The 21,416-nt window shown below is 44.6% G+C and overlaps 1 protein-coding gene across 1 annotated transcript in view; it reads left to right on the forward strand.

Annotated features, from left to right (window-relative positions):
• The window catches only part of RSRC2 (arginine and serine rich coiled-coil 2), a 183,855-nt gene that overhangs the window by 27,831 nt on the left and 134,608 nt on the right, over window positions 1–21,416 (forward strand). Inside the window, exons 2-4 of the mRNA XM_086942948.1 lie at window positions 3,918–4,068; window positions 7,655–7,698; window positions 13,679–13,860. Coding sequence (XP_086799074.1) covers window positions 3,918–4,068; window positions 7,655–7,698; window positions 13,679–13,860 — 377 coding nt within the window. The remainder of the gene's footprint in view (window positions 1–3,917; window positions 4,069–7,654; window positions 7,699–13,678; window positions 13,861–21,416) is intronic.

The raw sequence follows: 21,416 nt of genomic DNA on the forward strand, positions 1-21,416 counted from the left end.
AACCAGTTCCAATGTATTTGATAATCTTAACATCAGTGGATGTCCTACACTTTACCAGGAGGTGCACATTTTGTGGTGTAAATAAACAGTATGGGAAGGTGAGTCGATCATTACCCTTCCCCGGTCAAGCCCACATCCACAACTCCAGTTGTACTTCATTCTTAACACATCTCAGCGTGGTTGAAGTGTGAATGTTTCCAAGTGGGCATGAATACCACCTGCTCACAGGGACACCTTTGCTGCTGAAGGTGGCAATTCAGTTTCTCGGCCCTTAGCCCATCAGGTGGTAGACTAGCTGGATTCCTCTGTATCAACCCCTGCACAAGTACACAAGGAATTCATTTGCCCATAAATACAGCCGCAAACAACGTAGACACGTGGAAAAAAGACTTTGGTGCCAGTTGGTTTTGACAGGGACTTTTTAAATCAATCAAATAACTAAGCTCACTTCAGCAAGGGACCATTCCCGACTCCCTCAAAGTTGGTCAAGTCACACCTTTGCTAAAGAAACCTACAGCCGACCCCTCTGACCTAAACAACTACCGTCCCATTACCAACATTCCGACTCTTGCCAAACTGCTGGAAAAATGCGCACAAATACAATTGGCTAAACACATTACTCAGTTTGATCTCCTCAACTCTCATCAATCAGGCTTCAGAGCAAATCACAGTACTGAAACTGCTATGACTCACATAATTGACGACGCCCTTCAAATCCTAGATCATAACGATACCTGCCTCCTCATCCTCCTAGATCTCTCCTCCGCATTTGACACCGTCAAACATGAGAATTTACTCGAACTATTAAACACAAGAATGGGCCTATCTGGAACTGTGCTCAAATGGTTCACGTCCTTTCTGCATAACAGGTCGCAGAAATTCAAGAGCAACAACTCGATGTCCGCGCCAAGACCTGTATCGCTAGGCGTACCACAAGGATCCTGCCTATCCCCAACTTTGTTTAACCTAGTTATGGAACCTCTCACCACCTTGCTACAAGAATCCAATGTACACTTCCACATGTATGCTGATGACACCCAACTTTATCTCAAACTACAATCACCCAAAGACATCACGCTATTGAACTCAACGATCAGAAGCACCCAATCCTGGCTGGCCGCTAATCATCTCAAACTCAATGCCCTTAAAACAGAGTTCCTTCTGATCTCACCTCCCGCGAAGATCACTACCGCACAAATGTGGCTTAAACACCTAACGGCACTCAATGTTCAACCCACCATCGTGGTCTCAGCAAAATCTTTGGGCATAACACTTGACACCAATCTCAGCATGCAGGAACACATCAACAAAGCAACTAAGGGAGCGAACTACCAAATCAACACCCGTAGGAAACTTAAACCCTTCCTTCCAGCCAAAGACTTCCAAACTGCGGTACAATCACTAGTCATACCTCGAATAGAATACGGCAGCACCGCCCTCTGCGGTCTCCCCCTAGCTACTACGGCACCCATAAGAGCCTCCTTAAACGCCGCAGCGAGACTCATCACTGGATCAAAAAAACACTCACACATTTCCCCTGACTTCAAATCCCTGAACTGGCTGCCTTTTGAAGACAGAATACACCTGAAAATCGCTTGTTTGACGCACAAGGCTGTCCACCTGAGCTCACCTAGATACCTCGCTCAGAAGCTGACGATTTCTGGAGGCTCCAGAATCACTAGAGGCACAAACAATCTTTTGCTAAAGCCTAAAAGATTCCGCAAGGTAAAAACCTATAAACGCTCTTTCTCAGGAATGGCTCCCAGGATTTGGAACTCACTCCCCCCTGAAACCAGGCTCATCCCCTCTATCACACTTTTCAATAAAGAAGTAAAAGCGATCCTCATGGCTCAATACACCTGAACCACTACTGGGGATCAACTTCAAAGACTCGATACTGATCTGTACTACTTGTTCGAACCCTTTGCATTTTTGTATGACTTTGAAATTGAATTACTTGATTGTTTGAGATCACTACACTGTAATTTTAACACTATTGATGTATCTGTGTATATATGCTCCCCTCCTCTGTAAAGCGCTCTGATATCTGCGAAGATCTTGTTCGCGCTATATAAAACTTTCAAAATAAATAAATAATACACTTCTTCTGCGAATGAACTGCTAGGAGATTGACAAGATGCATTAAATCCTTCTCAAACAGTGAACTCACAAAACACACAGAGCAGCCACGGACTTCTCACGTGAGGCTCTGAGGCTGAACCGGTCGCTTAGGTTCCCTGGCAGGTCATCACCGTACGGTTTCATTTATGAAAGGATAAACATTTATGAAAGGATAATTCGCCCGTCCATCAAAAGGCCCCCTTAGGTTCCCAGGCGGAATGTAAGACGCACGGCTCACCCGCACGCAAGGGAGCCTGCTGAGATGAGCATCCAAGAGGGGGAAAAAAGTAGTTGAACGTCAGCACCACCCTGGAGGCAAGAGGCGCTGCATCTTCACGGCACCCGACCAGGGGGCACACATGCCTGAGCGGTGACCTTTCGCAGCAGCACCACAGATCATCCCTGTTGACGGAGGAGGCAAGTAAGGACAACAAGGGACACCCGACTCACAAAGAACCAGGGTACCTAAGCTTGCACACGTAAACCGCTAATTCCAATTAAAGTTTAGTCCAGAGGTTTTCATTCTGTTAAACACACAGCATGTCAGTCACATTAGACTGTATCGCAGGGACGTACTCTTTTGCTCTTTCTTTAACGTGCCTTTTAAACGTTTTGTATTATGGTTTTAATTAACTACACAATATATTTTCATACTACTGGTACAGCATGTGTTGCATGTCAATCTTAAACACATTTTTTTAATGGAATGTCTTCCTTTTTCGTACTCGCTCTTGCATGCACCCGCCTGTTTCTTGTGGCCGGAGGGACTCTTCCCGGTGGTTGCTATCACTGGCCCGTTGCCCTTTCTCCTTACGTGCTCTGCACTTTGTAATGTTGTATAGGAAGCTGCATGTGCAAGCTCTTGATATTGGAGTGCTCGATACTTGTGTCTTCAATGTCGAATTGCTTACTGTATCGCGTATGTGTCACCATTTAGCCACAAACATAAATGTTTCAGCTTTGTATATTTGCATCAATAAATGTACAGATATTTCCACCATCCTTTTTATAAATCATATACGCTTTGTGCGAAAGTCCGTCCCTGCGCCATGGCAGAAGCATTCTTGTTTCCTTTCAACAAATGGCTGCGTAGTCCTTTCGCTAAATGTCATTCACTCACCTTAATTTGTGTAGTTATTGGTACTGTGATAACTATGTTTCTTCTTCAGGGATGCAGAAGACGCTGTATATGGGTGCGATGGCTACGACTGTGACTGCAGAGTGGCTAGGGAGTGCAGAGTGACTGCAGAGATTAAGCTAATGACAATGTAAATGACAATGCCATTTATTTATCTGTTTTCAAAACCAACACATAAATACAAATTTTGTCATTTACAATGCCAATAGCTCTAACTTTTCCAAAGGCGAAACCATTGCATTGTAAATGCTTGTTGCTTATTCTCACGGGAATGTTTGTTTACTGTAGCCTCTATAGTGGATTTACATGTAGGTAAAGCCAAAACGTATTCCCATCATCCCAGGATGTAATGTGAGGCATTTCCTTTTCACGTTTCCTTCTTTAGGGGTTGAAATCTTTAGTTGGATCTGTGCGTCAGGTTATTGGTGGCGTGTAGACTATATGCATGCACAGTTAAATAGATTTAAGGTGGCCGGTGTTGCTGCACACAATGTTACATCCTATATTAAATTGTCACAGTGAAAATTTGTGAATGTTTTTCGATTGATTTAGCCTTTAAAATGCAATGTAGGTTGAAGGTATTTATAGAAACTGAAATAGTATGTATATTTGTGTACATCTTTATTTTGGTTATTAATAACATTGTTCTGTTATCCAGGCTAGTGATTCAGACCGGGATACAGTAACTCCTGACAGGGCATCCCCTGAAAGAAAGAAAAAGCACTCTGATCCCTCCAAATCACCGCGACCCTCAAAACGTCATTATTCAAGATCTCGGTCACGGTCAAGGGAACGAAAGCGGAAATCAGGTATGAATTGTGACTAACTAGATGCTTTTCGTGGACTTCACACAGTCAATTTTACACACAAAAATGTTGGCGTTTCTGGTCTGTGCTCAGTTTGCCAGAGCAATTCTACTTTTCTTGCTGTGGTCTGCATAAGATAAGTAATTTTACTTTTATTGTTTCACTGAAGTTCACCACAAAAGTTTCTTTAGAAGCAGCCTGAAATTTAGGTGGGTATATTTAGCTGTAAAAGAATGTTTCGGGGTCTTTTTAGGTCCTGCCTTTATCATTCCGCAGGAATGGGAAATGGGGAGAATTCAAGTCGGCAAAATCCACTTCAAACCACGGGCTTTCAGCCGCGGTTTTCTTTAAGTTCACGTGAATCACGTGATTAAACATGCACGCACATCGGCAGCATTTCTCCTGCAGGCTCGCAAAAGGCTCTCCTCCCTCCCCACATCAAAGGCATCAATCACCCTCCCACAGGCTTCCCCAGCGCTGCCTCACAGCCAGGCCATCTGTTCCCTGCTAGACCTCTCACACCTCCGTCACAGCATGCCTGTGTACTTCAAAGGCTTATCACTTCACACGGCTGGCCGCAGGCCGTGCAACCAGAGCACTTCAGTTGGTGTGCAGCCCCCCTCCCAGCACTGCCTTGTTACTCTCGGCAGCCGTGAGTCCCTAAACACTTTTTATATTTAATTAGCAGCAGCAGCATTTCTCCTGCGCCAGGCCACATCAAAGGCTCTGTGCCACTTTCACCCACACAGCAACACTTAGACACGCAATGCCACTCACACCCATGCAAGCCCACTATCACCCACGCAATGCCACACTCACCCACGCAATGCCACACTCACCCAAGCAACGCCACTCACCCAAGCAACGCCACTCACCCAAGCAGCGCCACTCACCCAAGCAGCGCCACTCACCCAAGCAGCGCCACTCACCCAAGCAGCGCCACTCACCCAAGCAGCGCCACTCACCCAAGCAGCGCCACTCACCCAAGCAGCGCCACTCACCCAAGCAGCGCCACTCACCCAAGCAGCGCCACTCACCCAAGCAGCGCCACTCACCCAAGCAGCGCCACTCACCCAAGCAGCGCCACTTTTACCCACGCAGCGCCACTTTTACCCACGCAGCGCCACTTTTACCCACGCTGCACCATTTTTACCCACGCTGCACCATTTTTACCCACGCTGCGCCATTTTTACCCACGCTGCGCCACTTTTACCCACGCTGCGCCACTTTTACCCACGCTGCGCCACTTTTACCCACGCTGCGCCACTTTTACCCACGCTGCGCCACTTTTACCCACGCTGCGCCACTTTTACCCACGCTGCGCCACTTTTACCCACGCTGCGCCACTTTTACCCACGCAGCGCCACTTTTACCCACGCAGCGCCACTTTTACCCACGCAGCGCCACTTTGACCCACGCAGCGCCACTTTGACCCACGCAGCGCCACTTTGACCCAGGCAGCGCCACTTTGACCCAGGCAGCGCCACTTTGACCCAGGCAGCGCCACTTTGACCCAGGCAGCGCCACTTTGACCCAGGCAGCGCTACTTTGACCCAGGCAGCGCCACTTTGACCCAGGCAGCGCCACTTTGACCCAGGCAGCGCCACTTTGACCCAGGCAGCGCCACTTTGACCCAGGCAGCGCCACTTTGACCCAGGCAGCGCCACTTTGACCCACGCAGCGCCACTTTGACCCACGCAGCGCCACCTTGACCCAGGCAGCGCCACCTTGACCCAGGCAGCGCCACTTTGACCCAGGCAGCGCCACTTTGACCCAGGCAGCGCCACTTTGACCCAGGCAGCGCCACTTTGACCCAGGCAGCGCCACTTTGACCCAGGCAGCGCCACTTTGACCCAGGCAGCGCCACTTTGACCCAGGCAGCGCCACTTTGACCCAGGCAGCGCCACTTTGACCCAGGCAGCGCCACTTTGACCCACGCAACGCCACTTTGACCCACGCAACGCCACTTTGACCCACGCAACGCCACTTTGACCCACGCAACGCCACTTTGACCCACGCAACGCCACTTTGACCCACGCAACGCCACTTTGACCCACGCAACGCCACTTTGACCCACGCAACGCCACTCTCCCACGCAACTCACTCAAAGACACACACACACGCAGTGCCACTTTCACCCACACTGTGCAGTGCACAATAGGTCTCGCAGTAGGAAAGTTGGAGCTATTGGTTTTGTAAATGACAAAGCCCTTTATGTTTTTAAAATGAAAACAAAAATAAAAGGCATTGTTATTTGCAATTGTAATAGCTCCAACTTTCCTACTGCGAGACCTATTGGCAACGCCAGTGCTTGTTTAACACTAGTCGGAGTGGAAATCTGATGTGCAGAGGAAGTAAATTCCATGATTTCAAAGCGGTCACTAACAATTAGAAGTCTTTTTGCACCTTGAAGGCTGATAAGCGAAGATATGAAGAGACTAGCCTACTTGTTTTTTCCCCTTGATTTGAGGATGGGTATTGTGGCCTCATTAAGCACAAAGGTGTGACTGAATTTGTCTCCTAATTCTGTCATAGGTAGCCAGCCAAAGGTTTTTGTGTGCGATTTAAGGGATGTCTTTTCTTAAGCCCAGCTGTATAACTTTTCCTGCCTCCCTTGTGCACTTTGAAGTTAGTCAAGATGGTATTTGAGTAAGCTGACAAGTAGAAATTGGCATATTTTAGCTTTTTATTGACCACAGTAGACCTGAAACCGATTCTTCCCAGTATGACTGCTGAGCTTACTGCCAGGCCCTGATCCTTGAGCTCCCCGAATCCCCCACTAAAACTAGCAGGGTTGAAAACCATTTCCATTTTGTTTGAATTAAATTGTGTTTAATGTCTACTACAAAAAGTGCCTATTCTCTGACAAGAAGGCAGTCCTCGTCTAGTTGAACTGAATGGGAGAAACAAAGTCAAAATCCTCGTTAGCTGTTCAGCTATGGAACTGGTTGCATTTTGAGCTGAGGGTTCTCTTTACAAATTACACATTCAAGGCTGCTCTGGTCTCCCTGGGAAACTGATCTACTATCCAGCACTTACCTTCTGGTCCTGCCCTGCGCCGTTATGCACCAAATAGTACTATTGGGAGTTCACATGAGAGATCAAGGAAGTCATCTTTGGGTCTTATTCTAGTACTCCTAGTTTTGGTTCACTCCGAGTCCGTTATTCCAGTGTTACATTTCATGATGGACAAAAACATTGGGGAGCAAGGTTTTAGGGGGGGAGGTAAGAAGCCAGTTCTTGAAGGTGGGTATGCTTGGCCTACATCCCTGAGGGGGAACAATTTGAGTGACCTATGACTTTTTGAGAAGCGACACCCACGTATCGTAATGTGTTAAATATCTTGCAGAATGCCTTATTAGGGGTCTTGGACAGTGGCATTCAGCCATTTGACTAGATCCATAAGTATCTGACTTGTACATCTTAAGTCCGGTCTTTACCAAACTTTATATCCTATACCTTATTTGTAAATTAGACTCACTTTAAATCTTTGAGGTACAGGTTCCTGAAATGAATTTCGTTTTCCCATGTCTTGTAATATTCCGTTTTTTATCTATATGTGATAGTTTGCATTTTTTGTATTTCACAGATCATGAAGGAAAGAAACGTAGAAGTCGAAGCAGGAGCAAAGAGGTAATTAATATTTTGTAGGGTTTGAATAATTTCATTATTTTGTTTGCTGAAATTATATGTATTACAAAGTGGTAAGTCCTTACAATACACTCACAATAAGATACATATTTTGAACTATTCATTAGTGAAAGTCGGTGCTGTAGGCAAAATGCATTATGAACGTTCTAAAAGAAAGGTTAAGCTGTCTGTATGGTGGCCCTTTAAACTATTTTTATTGGATACTAATATTAAGCAGTAAAGTAGACTGTTAGGCTCAGAAATAAATCATCTAACCTTTTTAACTTGCCTATATTCTCTAAATTCTCTTAACTATCTTCACAAACAAAAATAAACATAACTTTTTTGCCCATTTATAATTTCCCCACCATCATTAAAATCGAGTTTTTTTTATGGTGATCATGCTAGTGTATAAAGGTAATTTGATAAATTGTCATTTTTCACAGACTACTGTTCTGGCATCCATTGATTTCTTGACCTGCCATCAAAGCCAGCATTTTGACGTCCTCTGTCCTATTGGCATTGCTTGCCCAATAGTTTAATATTTATTGTTATTAAAAACAGTTTTTAAGAAATGGGTCCATCTACCACTAACTGTGGTGCACCTTAAATGCTACCTCCTGTATGAAGATTCATCACGTTGCATCATTTTAAACAGGATACTTGCGTTGATGTTACAATGACAATGCACTTTGGCGTATTTGTTTATTTCATCACAAAGACTTCCAACTGGAATCAGATCTAGTTTGGTGATGACAGTATTAATTTAGGAGCGCTTTTATGAAAATGACTATTTTGCTTAGTTCACATGATAACTTTTCTATAATAAATCATACTCAGCGTGCTAACGCACGAAGAGACTGAACTGAAGACGCTGCTGAACCAAAAATAGCAAAATTATAAGCCTCCTGCAGGAAAAGGTAACTATCAGTCATTCAAATTTTGGCCTTTTGAAACATTGTTTATGGTTGGTCTATTGAAAGTATATGTTGTGCAAGGTTGTTGTTTGAGTTGCTTTTGAGCACTTTTTTGTGTTTTTTTGAGAGGACTTTCCAGAAAATCCCCTCAAACACATTAAATGCATGTTACGTGAATGATGCAAAATGAAGGCGTATTGCTACTGGGGTCTCATTCTGTATGCTCTGCTGTTTAAAGTGCGTACGTTGCGACCCAAAGCAAAGGACTGAGTTCCTGTTATGTCTTTTAATAGACTAGGAAACTCTTCCATTACACATACATTTTGCTTTAGTTGCTATAGATAAATTTCCTTAGTAATAAGATTTTGTGTGCCACTTGAATGATGTTATTAAAATAGTGATAAAGGCTTGTTTAAAAAAAAACCTTTTGTAGCCCATAGATTTTTATAAATATATAAATGTTCGTTGTAGTCGATTTTACAACATTTTGATCTGCTAAATTATTTTCTTTGCTAGTCTGTATTGCACTTGCTTGTGCCGCTTTGCTGCAATAACTTGACAACTAGTATTTTGTATTCTACAGTACAAAAAAGTAGTTTCTTATGCTTCCTTTTTTTGTTTGGGATCTCCAAATGCTATTTATCAGTTGTGATTATATTCTAAGGTTTTAATTTGAAGGATGGATTTCAGCCCTTAAACACAGTTGCAGCCACAAAGCTCTGCAGGTTGCTGAAAACGGTCTTCCTATAATTAAACCAGTTACTCTGCCTGGGGACAATTCAAATATCCCCTCACGTATGACATTTTGGCCACCTTTGCTTTAGTCTAGCTAGCCACATTAACCTACCTTGTGGTTTGCTTAGAGCAGTAACTACATTTTTTTGTTTCACATGTGCGAAGACTTTGAAGATTCAAAAGATGGTTATTTTTCTGCTGCTACATCATGGGTTCCTCTTTCATATTCTCACCAACTGTTTTTTTGCTGACTCCTCAAATACATCCCAAGATAAAAATGATATTATGGTCTTAAAATGCACCTGCATATACGGAAACATCTTATGTTGTGGTGGGTTTATTTTATTTATTTATTGGTATGGCTAATAGATTTATTTTTTTGCACAAAATTAACATTATTCCCTGACTCTTGAGTACCTTTAATGCAGTCATCTAAATCTTTCTTAGGCTGGATGAGCGTCCTATCATGTAATGATTATAAGTCTTTGAGCGGAAGAGATTCTTCATTTGATGTCTGGAGCGGACAACTGATACACGCTAAGCCAAATAGGCTACATTACTCTGTCTTCTAAATTTGACAAGATTTGTCCTTCAATATCCTCCTATTGAAGTACAATTTGACTATTGTTACCAGATATTGCAAACGGAAGAGGGTGGTGCCGCGGCTAGGGCGACTGACTATATATATATGTATATATATATATATATATATATATATATATATATAGTCAGTCGCCCTAGCCGCGGCACCACCCTCTTCCGTTTGCAATATATATATATATACACACACACACCCCAGGGGTGTAGAATTTAATAAACTATGTTTGACCTTCAAGACTGCTTCATAAAAATATTTGTCCTGTAATAAAATCCACTTGTCCCTTTGGTGCCATGTAGTGGTACACATTGACAGCATTATCATTATATAAATACTCTAATAATAGCCTCACTGATTATGCCAGGGCTCATATAATAGTAGGGTTTGAATACTTGCTATTCCCTTACGCTGATGTACATACTGTGGCTGGAGGTAGCGGTAAGCAATAGTTCCTGGGTTAGAATGCCCTTTTGAGTCTGCAAACCTACCAACTTGCGTGTTCTAATTTGCACGTGTTAGGACTTTTCCTCAGCTCTTCTCTAATATTTTTCCATACTGAGGTGATTAAAAATGTACTCCTGACCAGGTCAGAGGAAAGACTTCTTCCAGGGTTGGGGAGGAAAAAGTGGTTGGACACATTGACCGAACCAAAAGGTTGGCCACCAATGGCAGATATGTTGGCTTTGTCAGTGCTGGTTTATTTTCATGTTTCACGTTTTCTTGTCGGAACTGGTTGTATTGATTTTCAATTATGAATATTTTTTGGGGAAATACTAGCATGCATTAACAAATTTTACTATATGATTCTTAAAAGAAATGGTACGTAAAATGTCACAGTAGTTCAGCAAAACTGTTTTTCTGAGTGCATTTTTTTTGTTCACATTTTAGATTGAAAGCTCAGAATCCTTAACCTTGTTTTCAAGCTTCTGCAAAAATTGCATCTAATCAGAGCGCATTCTTGTAGCATTATATATAACTTTGTATTGTAAAACTTTGCAAATGTGTGGACACCTTTTTATTATCGAACCACTGTCAGTAGTGTAGTCCCAGCTTACATTTCCTTAGAGCACTCGCCCTAATAATAAAGGCTTTGCATTAATGAACCATAAATAGAAAATAGAACTACATTAACAGACTAACACAACTTCATCAACTTCATCAGGACAAGGGTATAACCAAGGGTGCACTACAATTTCATGGTGCGTGGAGAAATTAATTTCACACGGTGGTAAGTTGGGGTATTTCCTTCTTTTCAAATTCGTCAATATCTAGAATTGGTAGATCGTAAAAGCGTCCGAGTACAGAAAGCGGTTCTTTGATTAAACGGAACACCTCCACCAGGAAACCACCCGTTCTTTGGAGTATGACTGAACACGACGCGGCTACCCGCCCTGATTAGGTCTTGTGTTTGTGTAATATTACAGTTCCATACCTACTATAAAATTAGTCGCTTTTACGATCTACCAATTCCAGATATTGACGAATTTGAAAAGAAGGAAATACTCCAACTTACCACCGTGTGAAATTATTTCTCCATGCGCCATGAAATTGTAGTGCACCCTTGGTTATACCCTTGTTCTGATGAAGACCCCGATGTAAGGCCTCAAGTACGCCTACTGTCGTAGCGTGGGGTTGAAACGTCGACGGCTACCTTCCTTTCATCTCAGTTGACGCCGCCCTCATTTTCTGGATTCAGCATGCCAGCGTCAAATAGATGATTCTTGACAAGTATTTGGAAATTTGCGATTCCATACTTTGGCTCAGGGATCTGAAGCCAATTTAGCTTGTAAATAATTGAGTTTGAATTTTTTTTTGTCACAACTATTATCATTTCCTATCTATTTCTTTTTCTCCTTCACAGCATCACGCTATTTCCCTCTTTTCCTTTTTCTCTTGGGGCACTGGTATCATAATTTTATATATTGTAGATCTTGCCCATTGTGATTAATTTACAATGTGTTTGCTTTAATGCTTTTGTTATTGTCGGTGTAAATAAATGTGAATAATGTCTGAATGGTTCACTGGGACCCTCTCTTCATATACCATTAACTCTTTGGCATCCACAATAAGCCTTGTGTCTAAGAGTGTCATTTCTCCTTCCATATTACCATATTGGTGCTTTTGCAGTCTAATAGAGAATTCAAACATAACCGTTTCCTCCAATTGCCATGACTTCAGGAGGATGTATAGCTCCTCAAACAGAAGTCAGGGAGGTTTGGGCAGTAAAGCCAAGTCAAGTCATGGCCGATGTGGGGGGTGTCACACTTTAGCAATCGCTTTAGCACAGGCACGCAGTTGGTTACCAGGTATAGAGCAGGATAACAAAGCATGTTTGCTTAGAAAAATATCTAAATGAGGGTCTATTTAGCAGTCTACCTGTTAATCTCCGAGAATTTCCAGGTTTACAGCATGCGTTTTTGTAGTTGTAGATCACGTGCTTTACACTTCACTGCCACTTCGTGTTGGATTCGAGGTTTTGCATGTTGTTTACTTCAAGATTCCTAGTTGTATTCTCCCTGACTCTGCCTAATTTTAGAAGCGTTTCACCCATTCCTTTTGTCTGCTTAATATGCTTGATTATTGGAACAATTTCATTTCGTGTAGGCAATTAATCAAACGTGTATTGAAACGGTTGCTTCATTCGGAAATGAATGTGACAAATCACGGACTCGCTGGAGCAGAACTCGAAGCCACGTAGGGGAACGGGGAAAAACACGAATCCATGTATTGACAAAGTAAAGGAAATGGTTAATAGCAGAATTTCTGTAACCGAGGAAAGGAAACTTATCCGGTACTTGAACCACAATAAAAGTTTAAAACGTTATCACAAAGTTAGTTAAGTAACCACAAGAGGCCCTTTGTTCTAAAAACTCTAAAAAGTTACGAATTTAAAGCACTTCATCTGATTGAAAATGTTAAGAATCAGCCCCATAATATTGATCATGCAAACAGTAGCGTTGTTCAAATTTGCTTATAAATTATTTTAAGCCGGTAATCTACCCCAAAAGTGTAATCTACAACGGTTGTAAATGTCGAATTGTAGGGCATTTATGCATCATTTGAGCTACATTTTATTACATAGTAAAATAGCAGACAAAAAGGATATTAGTTATAATATAATTAAGGGAATTTATGGCGCAAAGGCACGTCATTTGAATTTTTGTTGTTTTGCTTTTAACCTGTAGCATGTCCTTTTTTTGAAAAAGTATATTAAAAAGAAAGCCATTAGCTGAATGAATTTTCGGGAGGCAATCTTGTCTGTATTCTCCAGTGAATTCTATTGCTTCCTCAAGGTGGATTCCAGATTCCAAGCACATTTGTATGAAACTGCATGCAAGGCGTCTAAAACTTGCTATTTTTTATGATTACTCTGAGAAATGAGTTTTCAATCCTGGGCATTTAAGTGCCTTAAGAGTGGACTAGGCACCAGTTTTTTTTTTTGTTGCAATGTCTGTGCTATATTGGGAAGTAAACTTTTAGTGTAAATAAACATCATTTCCTTTATTCTTTCAAACTCCATTGCAGTTTGCAAGATTTTTCTTTCCCTTCTACTCCTTTTGATATGTGCAACTACCTCACTGGAGAAATGGGGTTGTGAAACATTGGCATCTCTGAACTTCACCCCCAAGGTTACTAATGTTCTTCACAACATATCATTCTTATTTGTTGATACCCATACTAACTCTTTTTGTTGCACTATTTTCCTGAAAGAACCACATTCTTCTTAAAACAGGCAAGAAGACGCGAGAAATATTCTAAAAAACACAAGTCTGAGGACTACGATGAGAGAGAACATTTATCTGAAAAAGGAAGAGAGAGATTAAGTTCTTCCGAAAATGGAGAGGAGAGGCATAAGCGCAAGGAGAAAAAGTCCTCTCGATGCAGAAGTAGTTCAAGATCACGCTCTCATGAAAAGTAAGAATCCTTGTGTGGATCTGTAAATAGCTCAATGAAGTTACTACTTTTTATTTGAAGTATGCTTTTTTGGATTTATCGGTTTTGTGTTCAGCATTGTATATCAGTTCATTAAGTAGCTGTGATTGTTTTCAGTAGAAATTTAACTGATAAAGAAAGAAATATTTGTCAGGAACTGCACAAATGCTACCAGATTGTCTATGAGAGAATTGGATAATACATCTATGCTTATCCCTTTCATGTAGCAGTACTTAGGTGTGCCTTTAGCCATATTCAGGGTTCTGAGTTTTCTAAAAAAAAAAACACTGTCCTCCCTTTCCGGGCATCCCCTTGCCAGTCATGTGCCCTCCCTTCCCACTTCCTGCTTTCCAGGCAAGGTTTCTTCCACCCCCCTGCTTCACTTCTTTCCTCCTCTTCAGCGTTTAAGATCCCCATTCTGTCACGCCACAACTGAAGGCTATAGCTGTCTTATGCTGTTCTCTCTTCTGCCTCTATTCCTCTCTCCTTTCCCTCTCTGGAATGCTTCAGGCATCCTTTCCATCTCTGCCGGTTGTCTGACTTTCTCCACACTGCTTGACTTATACTGTCCCTCCACATATCTCCACCTACTCTTCTGGTTTTTTACCTGCGCTCCTCTCTGTTGGGCTTATGACCAGCCTCTGATAGGCTTATTAACTCCCCCTCCCACTTTCTCCTTCTTATGCCCATCACTTTGTCACACACTCAACCATCTCTCCTTCTGTTAATGTTGATCTTATGCCCCCCTCTTCTTTGCTTATTGTCCCGCCCAGCCCCTTTGCCCAGCTTAGGTTCCCCCTTCTGGTCCATTTCTAGACCCAGTCCTTGCTTTTCCCTCTCCTTCTCTCTCATCGGTTCATGCTCCCTGCTCCGTTCCCTCCCTCTTCTGGCCCTTCCCCTTCCTGGGCTTTGGTCACCTCCCTCCCTGTCTTCTTCTGGACTAATGCTCTTCCGTCTCGTCTCTGGGTTTATTACCCCCTCCCTTTCTCCCTAAGGCTTATGCACTTTGCTTCCCTCCCTTCCTTTTAAGGGCTTATGCCCATCTCGCTCTCTCTTCCAGGCTTATGCCCCTCTCTATTTGTTAGGCTAGTTGTCCCCATTATGAGCGTAAGCCCACTCTCTTTCTGATACATGTCCTTTATCCCCTTTCAGGCGTATGCCCTCCCCGTTTCCTGCTGTTGAGCTTAGTCCCCCACCTTTCACCATATGTATGTATATGGTGCTTCTCTAATTCGAACCTAGCTAAAAAGTAGCCGTATCAAGAAGCAGGGTCGTCTTGCTCTGTGGTCATGAGGACATAATCTACAATGCGTAAGGTAACCTTTTCCGAGCTACATCGTGATCTGGAGCCAGACTATTAGTTTTGCAGGAGAGTGTTGGCATTGATGTTATTACTTCCTTTCCTCCCCAGCTGTTGGCTAGAGGTTCTTCTGGCTTTACGTCTGTCCTTCCTGCTCCGGACTTAATCCTGGTCCTGCCTCCTGACCCCCAGGGTTTTAGCCTGCTTCCACTCTCGGCCTCTGTGCTTTTAGTCTGTCCTCCATCCTTGTCCCCTCCCTGCTCCTGGGCTCGCTACCTGCCCCCTCCCGGGCTCGTTACCCCTCTCCCTGCTCATAGACTCATCGTATGCAAGTCTGTCCGGGGCCCATTTCATACCCTTCCCTGCTAATGGACTAACCTCCCACCCCTTTTACCTCCCAGCTTGCGTGTAAATTCCCACCCTCCTACACCCTTTCTGCTCCTGGGCTCAAGCCCTACCTGCGCTCATTTGGGTATATATATTTGTAAACTTACCTGTAAAATAAAATACTACAGTGTAACCGGACTCCTGATATAATGACTCTGGAAGTAATCATCTGTCTGCGGAGTAACAACCTCTTAGTCTGCTGATCCATCCAGGACCCTTAAAAGACTTGTACATGTCACATCCAGTTTCCAGCAGGGTCAGTTTTGCAGAGTGAACCTTTCTGGATTCACTATGCTGTGCATTATTCCGCCATCTAGTGGTTGGGTCTTTTCTTTTTTTGTGGCCCAGATGGGTGTCTACCACCATATGGTGTCCTTCGTGGCGTCGATGTTCTTCCTCAGGAAGCTCCCACCTTTGGTCTCCATCATCAAATTCTTTTTTCCACCGTTTGGTCTGGATCGTTACAGAGGAGCTTCAGAGTTTTTGGAAGGGGAATCAAAGAAAAAAAAGAAAATCGACAAAAATCAAAGTTTCAGATAAACCAGTCTTAAGGTCAGGTAACCGGGACGATGAGGGAGAAGGTTTTCGACCGAGATCTCAACGTTCAACGGAGAATGCACTTGCAGGGGGCTCCCTGAGCGCTGGAATGGACAAAACACCTTTAAAGTTTTGCACCAATTGCCACCACAAATACACCCAGAAGGACCAGCATCCAGTCTGCAACCTCTGCCTGCCGCTCGTCCACAACAGAGAGGACTGCAACACGTGCTCGGCGTTCACACCCAAGACCCTCAGGGTAAGAGTCGGACAGAGAAGGGCGAACCACACCATGCAGGGCCAGGGGCCACCCCCATCGTTCTGAGACTTGGCCTCTCCAGTGGAGAGGAAGACAACCTTGCCGAAGAACCGGAAGGCTGCACGGTTGTCTAGGTCCATAAGAAGACGTTGAAGGAGATAAGAGAGTAGTCTACCCCTAGACACTCGACCGACACTCGAAAGGGTGAAGCTGAAGCCCCGAAAGACACTCGTAGGAGTGAAGCAAAGTCCTCCAAGGGAGTATTGCTGCCGAAACACTCGACGAAGGTAACAGCAACCAAGGACAGTCACCCGAGCGGATCCTTCGAAAAGGACTGCCAGACAGCGAAATGGCGAGCATCCTGCAGCGGAAAAGGCATTTCGGCGAAAAGATGAACCAATACACCATCCAGCCGAACCCCCCGCTCTAAGTCGAAAGAGACGAGGCGGATGCCGAACCTCCGAAAACACCAAACCGGTCGAGGAACAGGAGGACTAAGTCTATTATTTCGAGGGCGAAGGCAACGAGGATCATCAGTCCTACCAGGACTCGACATCCTTGGACGCACAAGACTTGGAATGTCATGATTTTGATGCCGAATCGCCGGAAGAAGGGGGTAGACACACACCCATCGAGGCCTTCACTGCCAGACGACATGGGGATCTACAATATGGTCGTCAAAAGGCTACACAGATGTATGGGGTAAAGATGGAGGAGGAAAAGCCCAAGGCATGTTTTCGCCTGGAAACTCTACTGCCTCAACAAACTAGGGGTTTCTGCCAATGCTGCCTAGTTTGCTGGACCAATGAAGAGATGCCTTTAAAAAAACAGCAGTATGAAAAACTGTGACTCCAAGAACGGAGAAGAAGTATAGACATTCCCCAAAGGACCCTGCATACATCCAAGGGTCAGTACCAGCCGATTCCATAATCACAGCAACTGCTAGGAAAAGGGCCACTGTACCCACTAATGCCGGACAACCTCCAGACAAGGAGAACATCCTGAACACACCTTTGAACAGAGAGCAACTGTTTGGCAAACCAGTTGACAAGTTAACGCAGCTCAAGAATGATGAGACTGCAAGGTCCACGAGAGCGCTGCAGTTCAGAGGGATGAGAAGGGGTACACCCACAAGAAGACTAGGTGGTGGGGGGGTAACGTGCCTACCACATCGCACCAAACGTTCCAGCAAGGCTATCAAGGGAACAACCAAGGCCAACAGCAGCAGCAGAACTGTCAGTACCAGCCCCGGGCCGGCCTTTTCGAGGGCGCGCAAACGGACGAGGACAGACTCGAAGAGGAGGCAAACATCCTCCTTCTAAGTGACTTCACCATAAAGCTAACGCCCACTCTAGCAACACCTCAGGGTGGGCACACAAAGACATAAGAAAAAGCAGCAACCGGGCGTTCCACGACAAACAGTACCTTGAACACACAACACCACTAGGGGGCAGGATAAGACTTCATCCAGGTGTGGAGGAAGGTCACAACAGACAAATGGATACTAAATACAATACGAATACTGTATAGAGCTAGAGAAACCACCTCCAAGCAGAAAACCAAAAAGCAAGGCACACTCAGCAAAGGAACTCTCGCTCTTGCGACTAGAGGCGCAACACATGCTCAGCAAGGAGGCGATAGAGATAGTGCCGGACAACCAGAGGAACAAAGGCGTCTACTTAACTTACTACCTCGAGCCAAAGGTGGACGAAACTCCAAGACCTATCCTAGATCGAAGGTTCTTGAACAAATTCATAAAGACTCAAAGATTCAAAATTACTTCCCTTCAAGAGGTAATATCGCAAATACAACAAGGGGATTACATGGCAACTATAGATTTAAAGGACACGTACGCGTTCACAGTACTGGCATTCGGACTCAAATCCGCACATGGGATGTTTACAAAATGCCTACCAGCTGTCTCAGCACGCCTATGAAGGCAAGGAATACCCTACATGTATACCCCTACCTCGACGACTGGCTCTTAAAGGCAAGTTCGTACAGCCAATGCAACCAACACATCCAGCAGGTCATACGAACACTGACACAACTGGGTTTCTCTATCCATTGGGAAAAATCGTCAAAATAACCGGAGCAACTCAAGATATTCTTAGGGGCGGAGATAGACACCATACAGGACAGTGTGTGCCCCAGCAGGAAGAGAACATTGGCGATACTGAAGGAAACACGTCATTACTGCAGTGGGCAAGTTCTGACAGTGAGCAAGCTGGGAATGAATAACGTAATGCATCCACCTAGTCCAAAATATTCGACTACACATGAGACCATTCCAGGAATGGATACAGCAGTAATGGTCACAGTCAACAGTGAGTTTGGAAGATTTAGTGGTTGTCACACACTCAGTGCATCAGGAAATAGCGTGGTGGAACAAAGAAAACATATCACAGGGGAAACCATCCACACAACCAACTCCAACAGTGACCATCACAACGGACTCCTCCCTGCTGGGATAGGGCGCGCACATGAACAAGCTGAAGGTGAGGGGGCTATGGTCGCAGCAGGATGCGGTCAAGCACATCAACGATCTGGAACTAAAGACAGTGTTCCTAGCCTTAAAAGCCTTTCAGAAGTAGTTGTACGGAAACCGGGTGTTTATCCAAACAGACAACACCACAACCATGTTCTGCATCAACAAACGAGGAGGAACACAATTCGTTGGGAATGCGCTATGGATAAGTTCCCGGGGGATGAGAGAAGGAGAGGGGAGGGAAATATAATAGAGAGGAGCAAGGAGAAGGTGAGACCCAAGGGGGCAGGGACAAAGTAACGGCTGGGGATAAGGAAGCAGAAGGGAGGACCACAGGTAGAGCGTTGGTAAGCATGAATCAGCCAGCTCCTATAATACTTCAACATTGTCCCGTCTACTGTGTTGCGAGCCCGACGGCTCAACATCTTCCATAGCCTTGAATTGTTCCACTAGGTGCGCCCAGTCCAGCGAAATCGGTCGCTTTCCCCTGTATTCATGGTGTAAAGCCTCCCTTTCTGCAACTGCCCACTTCTTCACGCCAAACGCCCACTTGCTGCGCTAGAGTAGAATTCCAGCGTCGTGTTATCATGCATTTTGCCAACATCCGAGCCAACCCTGCAAATCTGCGTAGTTATTTAGCCTTCTTAGGGAGGGGGGATAGCCCTAAAAGGCAGGCCTCGATTGATTCCCACGGCGCATGCTCGGTCAACACCTCCAACCCACTGGCAACCTCTGACCAAAACCCCCGCAGCACCCGACAGGACCATCCCATGTGAAGAAAATCAGCGTCATGCATCCTACACCGCGGACATACCGCGGCCTTCGTGGGAAACATTTTCTGTATCGTGGTTGGGGCAAGGTATGCTTTATGTAGCACAAATAACTGAATCGTTTTTAAACAACAATTCCGAAAGACTCGTCGGGGATGTTCTAGCATGTGGGCCCATTGTCTCCCACCCCAAGGTCACGTCCCACTTCTGCCCAAGAGGTATTAGTGGAGCATGCAAATGTTCTCTCAAGACTCTGTAAAGCCAGCGCAGCAAGTGTCCGCCATGTCCCATAATGTGTAGTCATCTCAGTAATTGAAAAGTTGTGGGTTCAGTTTGATCTTTATACCAATAAGTTGGTATGAAACTCACTACAGCTGCGTAAATGAGAAACCTGGTGTCAGGCAGCGAGTTAGCTCGTATAAACTCGTCATGGGGCATCAAGTGGCCCTCGAGAAATAAATCCCCGACTGTCCCCACCCCCTCCTGAGTCCACCCCTATATTTGGGTCATCTATAGCACCCCACACCTAGTAGGCAATCCACATATGGGGATATTTGGGGCGTACGGAAATGGCAACCAAGCCAACCTCTTAGTCTGTGCCCAATAATGCAACGCAACATGTAACCAGTATGGAGGATCACACATTTTCCGTGCACCCGGACAGAGCTGGGACTGAAGAAACCCACGTCTCAAACAACCAAAGGAGTATCCAATTTCGAATAAATTCTTACTGGCTAACCAATATGCCATCCACTGTAACTGCCCCACTATACAATACGTCTTAAAATCAGGCACCCCTATGCCCCCCGCTGTACTAGGTAGCTGCAGTTTAGACAGCGCCAACCGAAGTCCGCTCGCCCCCTATATCAGAGATATTAATAATGTGTCAGTCACTTAAAAATCCAAGCCGGCAGGACCACTGGCAAATACACGAAGTAATAAAGGAGGCAGGGTAGCATAACCATTTTCGACACACCTAAGCGGCCTGCCACAGTCGGTGGCAACGAATTCCAAAAGTCAATCTGGAAGCGCAATGAGTTGATGGTGCGTACTACATTACCGTCTATAGTATCAGCGTTCGATCTATAAATATTAACCCCCAAGTATTTAAAAGTGACAGGCTCAACTCGGAAGTGCATTTGACCAAATTGTAGAGTAGGAGTCGCAGAAGTTTTAAAGAAGGCGAAGGCCACCAGCTTAGAAGCATTAAGAGGCAAGCCAGAAATTTCCCGGAATCTATAAAAGGCAGCAGCTATCTCACGTTTATCAACTTCTAAATCGTGAAAATATAACAGCATGTCATCCGCGTATAAGGATACTGAATGTATCACCCCATGCAACTGTATGCCATAGGGGATCATAATCTGACGCAGGTACTGTGCAAGAGGCTCAAGGGCCAACACAAAAAGCATGGGGGATAAGGGGCAGCCCTGGCGTGTACCCCGGGATATTAAATAAGAGGAAGAGGTGGTCCTACCCGTCTTAGCGCGCGCCGTGGGACTAGTATACAACATTTAATCCATGCACAATAGGACTGGGGCAGGCCAAATTTAGACAGCACCACAAGTATATATGGCCAGCTGAGAGTATCAAAAGCCTGACGCACGTCTAAAGACCGCAACCAGCAAGAGGGGAAGAGGCGGACGTCGCGTGTATTAAGACATGGAGCCGACGGATATTCAAAGAGGTACTGCGTTGGGGTACGAATCCACATTGGTCCGTATGGATCAAACGGGGAAGGAGTCATGACGCCAATACCTTACTCAGCACCTTGTATTCTGTATTCAGAATAGAAAG

The sequence above is a fragment of the Lissotriton vulgaris genome, chromosome 11 (genome assembly GCF_964263255.1).
Source record: "Lissotriton vulgaris chromosome 11, aLisVul1.2, whole genome shotgun sequence".
NCBI lineage: Eukaryota > Metazoa > Chordata > Amphibia > Caudata > Salamandridae > Lissotriton > Lissotriton vulgaris.